The sequence below is a fragment of the Phoca vitulina genome, unplaced genomic scaffold (genome assembly GCF_004348235.1).
Source record: "Phoca vitulina isolate PV1807 unplaced genomic scaffold, GSC_HSeal_1.0 scaffold16, whole genome shotgun sequence".
In the NCBI taxonomy this organism is placed as follows: Eukaryota; Metazoa; Chordata; class Mammalia; order Carnivora; family Phocidae; genus Phoca; species Phoca vitulina.
The window spans coordinates 27,664,084-27,675,384 of NW_022589719.1; the positions used below are offsets into that span (position 1 = coordinate 27,664,084).

The following is an 11,301-nucleotide window of genomic DNA, read 5'->3' on the forward strand; positions in this document are numbered from 1 at the left end:
TATCTTATTCACCTTTGTAACCCTGGCATCCAGCATAGTGTCTGGTACCCCCAAATTCCCATAAATGTTGAATATCCATAATAAGCAAATAAATAAGAGAAATGGTGTACATGCGTGTGTGTAGGGAGGAAGGGCAGAAGAAAGGGAGAAGACAATGAGGAGAGAGTTTGAAGAAAGAGCTGAAAGCAAAAGGCAACATTCTACTCTCAGAATGAAAAAATAGAATGGGGAAACTGAGCATCAGATCTGACACAGTGGGTATGACCCCTGACATAGTGGGTCAGGGCAGGGAAAACATGAGAAAATCTTTCAAAGAAATGGAGCTTATATGAAATTAGGAGAAGTCTTGAAAGACCAGCGTGTGTGTGTGTGTGTGTGTGTGTGTGTGTGTGTGTGTGTGTGTTGAGGCTTAACATTTACACTGGAACAATTGTTCTTTCTTATTTTGAAATCAGAAAAAAATATGAACTGGCTATCTCTTAATAAATATTTTAGTTAGCCTTTGTTTGCTTGTTTTGTTTGAATAGTTGATGAGGGAGAAGGGAGTTCAAATTTAGGTTTATATCTATCGTTGTTGACTTACTCTGTATTTAAAAGGAAAAGTAAAAAATGAGTTTCCAAAAATATGTAATGATGATTTTGTGATATTTATAATAAGAAATATATATTTAGTCTTCCTTCCAGTTCCTGGCACAAATCTGGAATTTCCTAAGTGATAGAGCAGTAAAGATGTATTTTTTTATGTTAATGAGTTGACTTTGGGAAAGCCCTCAGGGAACCTAAGGATAGGTAGGGGAACCTCCCCAAGCAGAGGAACCAACCTTATGATTAGAGGATTGGAACTTTCAGGCCACCCGCCCCCTGACATCTGGAAAGGAGGGGCTAAAAATTGAGTTTAATCACCAAAGGCTGATGATTTAATCAATTGTGCATATGTAACAGAGCTCCATAAACCGCCAAAAGGATAGGATTGGGATAGCTTCTTGGTAAACCCAGGGAGATTCAGGGACTGTGGTGTTCCACACCCCTTCCCATTCCTTGACCTCTGTTTCTCTTCCATATGGCTATTCTGGAGTTGTATCCTTTTATAATAAACTGGTAATCTAGTAAATGAACTGTTTCTCTGAGTTCTGTGAGCCACTCTAGCAAATTAATTGAACCAAGGAGGGGGTCTTGAGAACTCCATCTGTAGCCACTGAGCCCTCTGATGCTATCTCCAGGTAGATAGATAGTGTCAGCGTTGAGTTAACTGCTTGGTGGTGTCGAAAAACACACACGTCATAGTAATCCAATAAAGATTTTATTTTGGGGGCGCCTGGGTGGCTCAGTCGTTAAGCGTCTGCCTTCGGCTCAGGTCATGATCCCGGGGTCCTGGGATCGAGCCCCACATCGGGCTCCCCGCTCCGCGGGAGGCCTGCTTCTCCCTCTCCCACTCACCCTGCTTGTGTTCCCTCTCTCGCTGTGTCTCTCTCTGTCAAATAAATAAATAAAATCTTAAAAAAAAAAAAAAAAGATTTTATTTTGAAGCCACTTACTTACACAGCTCCTGAGCCTTAACTGTAGGGGGCTTGTCTGCGTGCTGTAATGAGGATAACCATGTGATGCAACATCAGTGTCTACCATAGAAGAGTCTGAACACCACCATTACTCAGTTAACTCCTGTTGACAATTAAGGAGGACAAGAAAGAGTTGTCTCTTTTACTTCACCATGACCCCTGAATACACAATTCTGTCTAGTTTCTTGGGAAATGTCTATTTGGCAGTCTAGGCAATGGTAATTTACACATTTACACTTTTCCTAATGGCAAATCAAGAGACCCCCATTGAACACATATATTCAATAACAAGAAAACAAAGATATATAATTTTTCCTACATCTTGTTTATTAAATAATTTAGATAGCACAAGCTGAATATTGCTACAATTTGTGTCAAAGAAAAACAGAATTTTATGAAATTTAATGAAACATGTTATGTTTTTGTGGTCTTTTAAATTACAGCATCCTTTTAAAGATACTTATTTTCAATGTTCATTATATAAAAGCTTACATTTCAGAGAATTCAAACTTTGCTTTCTTGAGTTTCTTTGGTTGGTTTTTATATATCATCAAAAAACCAAATTTCTGATGAATAATTTCCCCTAGGAAGTCAATAGTTCTTCATATCCAGGGTCAGAAAATGCTTTTGCGGGTATGCTGGATTTATTCTTGTAACTCTGAGGCAGGAAAAGCACACTCTACAAGAAACAAAATATGTTAGTTTCTTCAGATGCTTGTTCTTCATATGTTAGTTCTTCAGACTTTACTCAGGTACACGCTTGATGCCATTTCCTCCATCTTTGTGTATATATATACATTGTACACAAGATGAGCATAGTATGTCATTAAGTTCTTTAAATAAATGCTGCTCATCAGCTCAATATTCATTCTGCTTTCTGTAATACAATTTTGGATAAATCAAGGCTTTAATTCAGTGAAATGAAGCTATGAGTCTGTGGTGGTGTTAGAGTGCTGTCCCATGGAATTTGGAACAACTATTTTTTAAAAGTATCTTTTAGGTGAAAAAAGAATTTTAAGATCACAGGAAGGCAACACCAGAGCATTAAGGACATTTATCGAATCCAGTCATGTGTGCAAATGCCCTTGACCAAGTCAAGGCTGTTAGAGAGGCTGGGCTGTGGTAGAAAGTGTTCCTGTCTGGAAAAGACACAAACCAAGTTCTGGGGACCTGACTGAGCACAAACTCATACACAATGTTGGGTAAGCCATTTAACTTCCAGGTTTCTGCATTTACAAAATAGAATGATTGAACCAGTCGATTTCCAGGTTCAACCATCCCATTTGGTTAACCCTCAGCTGGTCAGCTACTCAATTGCCATCCACTTTCCTCATCAGTCTTCCACCCCCATCAAGCCATCTCCCATGTATATCTCGTGACCGACAACTGCCGACCCTTCTGCCACTCTTGCTGACATCGCTCAACACAGCCCAGAACTGGAGATACACCTGGCAGGATTCAGGGAGGCCGGACAGAACACTCACCCCAGTGAAGTCGGAGTAAGCCTGTTTCCACCAAACCACAGCAGCGAGCACGGCCACGCAGAACTCCAGCACCGTGCAAATCAGCATCACAGACAGAGTTCCCTGAAATTCAGGAAATGCTTACAAGGTTGGCGGTGCTTGAGTCAACCGACGCCTTCATGCCTTGTTCAGTGTTGACGGTAGAGGTGAAGACCGCCTCAACCATCAGAGGATGAAGGAAGAACATCCTCAGCAAGAGAACAATGCTCCTTCCTAGCCTAGCAATTGGCTTCATTTAATCCCTTTGCTTATTTATTCCCTTGAGAGGGGGGATGAGCAGAACTACATCAGCTACACATAACCCACTTTGTACATTGTTTCCTATCCCGCTGAGACATAGCAACATCTGATTACATTGTTCACTCAGTGAGTGACACAGTAATGCCCAGGACTGAGATGGGACAGCCTCCATTCTGGCCTCACCTCTGCCACTTAGTAGCTGTGTGAGCCTGAAGTCTCCACATTCATCAAATGTACAGTGAGATTTCCTTCTCAGAGATACCTGAGAATCAATGAGGTTTTGACCTCACTGGTGCAAGCCCTTTGTAAAAGGCTTTCTTAGCCTTTCTTGATGTCGGTAAGAGAAAGAAAATCAAAGCAATAAACATAGCATAAACAAAGCTGCCTCCATTACTAACAACCCACACCAACTCAAAAAAGATATTATGCCAAGAGACTAGGTTCTACCATTTCTGTCCCGAGTCATCCTTCATGCAGACCCAGCAACCTGATAGACCAGGAGAGACAATGTGATTGCACAAACCTCTAGTCTATTTATGTACAGTTCAAGAGGAAATACAACTTGTTTACATTAATTAGAAACTGTCCTAGCAAGCATGTGCAGTATAATCCCTTTGTTTATAAAGCAAAATTACCCCTCAGGAATTCATACTTTATCCGTTCCACAAATCCTTCCCAAACTTCTCTCCAGAATTTTTCCCAAGGTGGGGCTGCCTCCCCCATGTGTTGGTTTATGCCAATTACTATCAACCTCATTTGCATGTACCTTTTCTCATTATAATATCATGAAGCTGGAGAGAAGCGCCCCGGGCCAGGTCCACAAGGCGTGGCGTGCAAGTGCATGCTTGACCAGCTCTGTTAGCATCTGACCATTCTCCACCTGTGGCCTTGATGTAACTCACTTTTGTGGTTGTGGGACAACAGATACTCCGCAGCCTCTTTATTCTTATGTGCCCGTGTCTTTCCCAGTGTTTTCTAACCATACACATACCCTTTAATTCTCCAACTGAAGACATTATTTCTATTAGCCAAACTTCATTGCTTTCTTTTTTCCAATAATGACAATCATAATCAGTTCCCATTCTCCATCTTCCTACATCTCTTATTTCCCAATTTGATAAGTCCCACTGCTGGAAGTTTTCACAAACAACAATGATGCTGCCTTCTCCCCTGATCAATCCTGTTCATCACTGTGGTCCCCAGAAGTAGAAGAAGCCCTCACCTCCGAGGTCATATTTCCTACTTTCTGCTTCTCAGTGCTGGGCCCAGTGCCCACTCAGACTGAGTTAACACCGCATCACACATACTTTCCATGTTTATTGACCACTTGGGTCTTCCTGCTGTCTTTGTCTTTCTTAAGTTACCATTCCATGTGCCAAGATTTTTGGTTGGACAAACTCCTATTTTATACCTCTAACAACAGAATTACTTTGATTATTAAGAAACTCTATCAACAGTAAGTTTTCGTTTTTCATCATCAACTTGATTTGACATTTACTCTTCCATTCCATCTCACTGGTACATAACTCCAGAACCTATCCCCTTCATCTCAGTCAAGCAGTCCCCTGCTGTTCACATAGCCCTGGCCTTCCCCCAGATGCCCAAACCAGAAAGAATTAGACAGATCTTCAAAATAAGGGATAACAAAAGTCAAGGATTTTAGAAACCTTGTAAGATTGGAAAACCTGTCTAAAAATACTTACAGCCAGAGTGGTTTTGGCCATGAAACAGTCATCCTTAGCATATGGGTGCATATAATGGAAAAGTGAATACCCTTCAGGTACTTTGTCCTCTCTGTTCAAGTCACACTTCCAAAAGGCAAGATCCAAAGCAGCCAGGTTGACAGAGAGGAGAATAAAACCCACAAGAGCACATAGAGAGCTCAGAATATTTGCAGCCACACTGCTCTGAACCTGAAAGACAAAGGTTGAGTAAAAATCACTGTCAATGAGCAACACATACCTCTTATCCTTCTTTGCCAATGCACTGCAAAAAATTTATTTTCTTATCTGTGTCCCTCAGGGGATCTAGCATTGGTAGACTTAAACCAGGATGTCTCCCCAGTACTTAGCAACATCTCTGAACCTAGAAAGTAAATCTTGGCTAAGTGAATGAATATATGAAATGTTTCTCCCTAGGCAGGACTTCAGTAGGTGGCAGAGAATATTGCTCTTCTAAATTCTTTATTCGGGACTGAGAGCAGGGCTCCATGAGGCCGTGCCTGCAGAATCTCCAGAAGAGTACGACCAAAGGCAGTTATGGTTTCTCTCTCCCCCGACTCATTCAGAAACCCCTTGAGGAAGCCATCGGCCGCACAGAAGAGGCAGATGAAACAAGCTACTCCTCCTTGCACACGACCCTCTTAAATGCACACACACTCCCAAAGATGAGTGTGGGAACATAGTCCTCAGGCTTAGGTGAGCACTGGAGTGGACAGGCTCTGGTGGGCACAGGCAGGGCTCCATATGAATGAATGTAGCCAGAGCTCTAGCCCCAGGCCCAGGGATGGTATAATATGCTAGCAGCAGCGTGAGGTAAAAGGTCAGACTGGATGTCAGGAAATTGAGGTCCCAGTGGTAGCTTTGCCTGAGACCCTCTCCATTTTCTGGAGTGCTCAGTTCTCTAATTTCACTTCCCTCTCTGGGTTTCATTTCTACATTTATAGGGTGAGTGAGGGGAATAAATAAAATAATCTCAGAAATGTGTTCCCTTCTACCCCAATTCACAGAAGGGGGAATTGATCTAGGATTATCCTGAAACTCTATTTATGGGTAAGTGTAGTTCAGGGCACACCCAATAGCCATAAATTAGAATATTACATAATCCCACCCAGGTTGCTCCTCCTTTAGGGGCTCAGCAGTTGGAGCTTTGGGGGCACGGTAGAGAATAGGCAGGGTGTTTTTCTCCTCCTAACCCCAGTTTCCTAAAATAATGACTAAAGTGTATGCTCCTGGGCCTCCTGATAGCCAGCAACAGTCATGATTTCCAGAGGATATATTTCTTAGAATGATTTAGTTTTGTTCTGGGACAGCATCTTCCCCAGCCCAAAAGGGCTGGTATAATGTGTGACCACAGTAGAATTCACTAAAGGGTAGATGACTCTGGTGAGCCTGAGCATATCCCAAACCCACACCCCATATATCCTTGAGTTTGCTGCCCTATTCACTCTGGTATTGTTCTTCTCTGGGGTAAGAACAACATAAGCTTCCCCCGCAAAATCTAGAAATATTATTCTTGTATTGTGCTACCCAATGTGGTTGTCACTAGCCCCATGGGCTACTCATATTTAATGCAAACTCAAGTAAAATTTAAAATTCAGTTTCTCAATTTCATTAGCCACATTTCAAGTTATCAGTTGCAACATGTGACCACCAGCCTGGGCAGCATGACTAACTGATTCTCTATCGTCACAGGAAGTTCTACTCGACAGCACTGATCTAGAAGTTTAGAGGCTAATTGAGGGTTCCAAATGATCAATCTCTAAATTCTGATTAAAAAAGAGATAGATTGACATTATCCTTGAGCACTCTCTCTAATTTCCTGCTGTCTTCAGGAAATATTTGTAAGCAGAACTTCCAAATTGCATTTCTGTGCTACTGTATTATATGGCATTCTCATCCATGACCCTCAACATCAAACTACTTGAGGGACCTAGGATTGAGTGAAGACTTAGTGAATATTTACAGATTAGAAATCTCCCTATAATGCAGCTTTCCTCTCCCTGCCACTCCCAATTCTGGTTTTCCTAGAAGAGTTAAATGCAGGTAAAGTTGTTTTCTTAACCAATACCAATGACTAATGACAACTTTTAGGACCTGAGAGTTCATATTCAAATCCAAGAAAAGTATTAATTTTTAGATCAGATAGATAAAAGAATGAGGTATATAAGTGTGCACATAAATAACATTTGACTGGGTTTTCTCAAGCGTTTGGACAGATGGGCTTACACAGTGAATCCACAACAAATAGATCTCTTTATAACATTGTCACCTTCTTTGTTGTTGAAGATCTAAAATTGAAGGCCAGTTACCATTAAAAGGACATTATAAGGAGGCAGATGTTTTCTAGAATAGATTCCTGGGCACTGATCTAGGGCATAGTACAACACCCTGATGAAGAGTATGATTTAGGGTACATGGTTGGAGGAATGTGCACTGGGCAGGAATATCGATGAGCCAGGCTCAGTTCCTGACTCTGCCAAATATCTGCTCTGAAACTTAGTTTCCAACTCTGCAAGGTAGAGAGATTGACCTTGAAGAGTTATTCAGTTTCATTTCGATCCATGAGTTGGGTGTTTTGGTCCTCATACTCACCAAAGGTTTAGTTGACTTTTTCTCCATGATGATTGATAGAATTCCAGAAATGACAAACTACTCAGAAAGGAGAGACAATGGTGAGGTCAGTTTCTATGTACAGGTGAAGCTACAATGTTATTATCATGGTGTTTATGGAAAACTCCTATGGAAACAGTCCTGGGAAACCTTTGATCAACAATGTAAGACCCAATTAATTACATAGATATGACTCTTTTACCCACAGAGTATTCAGAAAAGCATGAACAAAGGCAGATATAAGTAGGAATCTATCCCAGTAAACAAAATGAGGGCCTTAAGAGCCAGGAAAGAAGGTGTTTTTTAAATGACAGAAGAAAGTTTTGGAGTTAGACATTATGTAGAGAAAAATATGAAAGCAATGGTATGGAACAAGAAAAGAGTGGGGGCAGTTAACAGATACGGGAGGACAGAGACATATATTTTAAGTTGGTGGTTCCCTGGCTTAGGGTGGAGTGGCGGCTGAGATCAGACAGAAGACAAGGCTGGATGCAGTGAATCATTAATGCTGTGTTCCGAAAGTCAAAGATACTACTTCACAATATTCATAACCTAATAGATTTGGGACAGTGAAGTAATAGAAAATCCTTTTACAATGGGGAAAAAAAATGGGACAAAACAGAGAGAAGAGAAAAGTTGTAGATCCTACAGCCCCAACATTAAATACTTCAGGTCTGCCTAAATAAAGCCTGGGTCTTCAAAATTGGACAAGGTGCCTCTACCAATGTGGGCTGTGCTTCATGACTTGCTCTCAAAGAGCAGAGTATGGAAAGAGGAAGAAAGAGGAACCTGCCGACTCTACCTCAGCCTCAGGGTCAAGGTTAACGTCATCAGTGACAAATCACATTGATAGCATATGCCCTTGTAGGACACCTCACCTCTCCCCCGTCCACATGAAAATCCATCACAATTAGTCTGAACATGAGAAAAAAAATATCAGGTGAACTCAAATTTAGGAACATGTTAGAATTCAAAAACTCCTGGCCAGTGCTACTCAATATCCTCAAGGACAAGTCTGAGAAAGTATAGAGGTAAATGTTAACAGAGCCATAAATAGAGGAGCCGAAGGAGACACAATGATTAATGTAATGTAGTATCTTTGATGGGATCTTGGAATAGATAAGAGGACAAACTTGTGAAATCCTCAAGGATTTCTTCCCACCTCTCCTCCCCCAATCTCCCCCCGACCCGCCGTCCTCCTAAGGATCTCTACTCACACACAAGGCTCCTATGAATGGGTAAGCAGCCTTCAACAGGGTGGAAAGCATCAGGGTAAATTGTGGAGAGGAAGGAACAGATACCAAAATAATTCCCAAACTCAACACCATCAGCCCACACAGGATCTGGATGGTCTGTTGGAAGAAGAAGGGAGATGGAGGATTAAAATCAGCGTTTGGAAAGGCAAGGCATCTTTATCTCTCCCAGAGTGCTCGCACACTATCACTCTCCGCAGGACCCCGGCAAGGATACAGACATTGAAAAGCTCTAGAGTGAGAACCCTGCAAAGATGTTTGGAGGAGATGCTGCTGTGCCAAACACAACTACCGTCTCGGGACACCTGGCAAGTGCTCAGCAAGTCTTCAGGCATCTCTGCCTCTCCGCCCTTGTCTGGCTCCCTGCTCCCTGAGAGACTGTTTCCCCCGGCTCTCTGATTCCGTTGCTACTAACTCTCCTTCTACCTCTTATAGAACAGGGGACATCTGAAAGCCCTCACACTGCCTTAGCCCTGGTTGTGTGGACGTGCCTCCTTACATCCCACAGACACTGCTGGACACCACAGAGAGCCTGGCCCTCTGGCCAGCTCCTTGACCCCTCCAGTCCATGTCCCTATAGCTGAGGATCTTGGTTTCCAAGTGGCCAAGTTTTCCTCCTTGACAACCACCTCAGATATTTATGGCTCTGTTAACATTTACCAAGCCAAAGTTTTCCAAACATTATGTCCACGAGCCTCGTAGTAATCCACAGGATCGTATAATCCACAAGGCAATCACTCCCACTGGATTCTGCAAACTTAGATCATATAAGTGCAGAAACAATTCCAGGAGGCAGAGCTCTGTAGTTCCCTCCCAGTCCTAGATATATCCTTCCCTCCCTCCCCACTTCGCTCCACAGAACTTCTTTAATAAATCATGCATAAGAGGAGAGAAGCCGGCAAAAGGCAAATATCTCTGTTCTCAAAAGGGAAGGAGAAAAAAGGGGAAGGAGGTTTATTTTTCTTATAATTTGTGGTGAGGGAAAAATTCCCTTCAAAAAAAAAAATCAGTCCGATTATTAAGCATGCAGTTGGTGAACACAGAAAAAAAGTACCTAAAATATGTAATTATTTGCCATTACTTTTGTAAAAAAAATAGATGTACAGCTTTTTGTACATCAATTATTCCTCAATAAGGTGGTATTTTAAAAAAGAAAATGTTGAGAAGCGTGCTGTTGCAAAAATACAGAAACATCAACAAAAAGTCAATTCTCAGATTCAGAATAGGAGAAATACACTTTTCATATCATCTTATGTCTGGGGAAGGTTCATATGGCCCTCTAGGGGGCTTCTATTGGTCTGCGCATCAACCTGGAGTTCCTCTGGCAAAACTTAAGAGCCTCCATACTCATGATGTAGTCCCAAGACTTCAGTTCCTTTCCTGCGCCCCCTCCCCATCCCAGTCCAGCAAGTTCTGAATTGGACTTACCCCAAGAACTTTGACATCTGCCTTTAGATGTTTCTCTAGGCTGTCTTGCCTCTGGTTGGTGGGTTTGGGTTCCTCTGTTTGGGGGAAGTTGATGCCATTTGGTGTCAGAACTATGATGGTCTGCTTGGCCATGGTTGTGATTTGATGGTGCCGCCAACCCTGGAAGAGAAAATAAACTCAGCTCTTAAAAAGTATAGAGCTCTTGAGTCTCCCCAAACTGGGAGCCAGTATTCTCCCATTAGTTCTGACTTAACCTATCCTTTCAGGAAGGAAACTGATAGCATGGAGCTGTGAAAACCACAAAAATTTGGTATCATGAATATTTTTTTGCACAGCATTTGGCACAGTTCATTCATTATAGATAAGAGACACATCACAGGGAAGCAGCAACACCAATCGTGAGAGGTCTCAATGTCCAGAGGCAAATGGTGACAAAAACTTGCAATATGTAGAAATCTCTTTCCTCTAGTTCTACCCACAACAATTGAATTGCCAAATAGTCAGTGAATTACACCCTCAAACTTCCCAGCCAGTCATGAGATGCAGTAAGGGTTCTCTTTGTCAAAGTTTTCCTCTTCAGGTTCTGCACATCTCACACTAACTCTGTTCATTTTTTAGTCCAATAATAATACTTACCAGGACTAACCTTAGGTATTTTTTATTGTATTTTACTGGACATTATCCTGTAATGCCTTTTTTTCTTTTTTTTAAAGTAAGCTCTACACCCAATATGGGACTTGAATTCACAACCCTGAGATCAAGAGTCACATGTTCTACTGACTGAGCCTGCCAGGCGACCCCATCCTATGGCGCCTTTAATCTTACAACAACCCTGTATGTTAGTTAGTTCTTTAGTTAGCAAAACCATGTCATATTTAGGGAAACTCAGAATTAAAAAGTTTATTATGAATGGAAATAATACTCACTTTGCATATACACATGGCAAAGAGTTAATGCTGAAGAAATACTT

General features: G+C 41.8%; 1 protein-coding gene across 1 annotated transcript; it reads right to left on the minus strand.

The window, feature by feature from the left end:
- Positions 1-2,139: 2,139 nt before the first annotated feature.
- LOC116638697 (membrane-spanning 4-domains subfamily A member 6A-like) lies at positions 2,140-10,463 on the minus strand. Its single transcript, XM_032414796.1, has 6 exons — positions 10,332-10,463; positions 8,868-9,002; positions 7,633-7,689; positions 5,023-5,232; positions 3,041-3,142; positions 2,140-2,235 (listed from the first exon to the last, which is right to left on the minus strand). The coding sequence occupies exons 1-6, from the start codon at positions 10,461-10,463 to the stop codon at positions 2,140-2,142; spliced, it is 732 nt and encodes a 243-aa protein (XP_032270687.1).
- Between the last annotated feature and the right edge of the window lie 838 nt (positions 10,464-11,301).

Excerpts from the sequence above, each read along its gene's own strand:
- LOC116638697 (XM_032414796.1), bottom strand. The coding sequence starts at position 10,463 with ATGGCCAAGCAGACCATCATAGTTCTGACACCAAATGGCATCAACTTC. Across the intron at positions 7,690-8,867 it reads CATTCATAGGAGCCTTGTGT|TTTGTCATTTCTGGAATTCT; the intron begins GTGAGTAGAGAT and ends CTTTCTGAGTAG. Across the intron at positions 2,236-3,040 it reads CTTACTCCGACTTCACTGGG|AGTGTGCTTTTCCTGCCTCA; the intron begins GTGAGTGTTCTG and ends TGTTTCTTGTAG.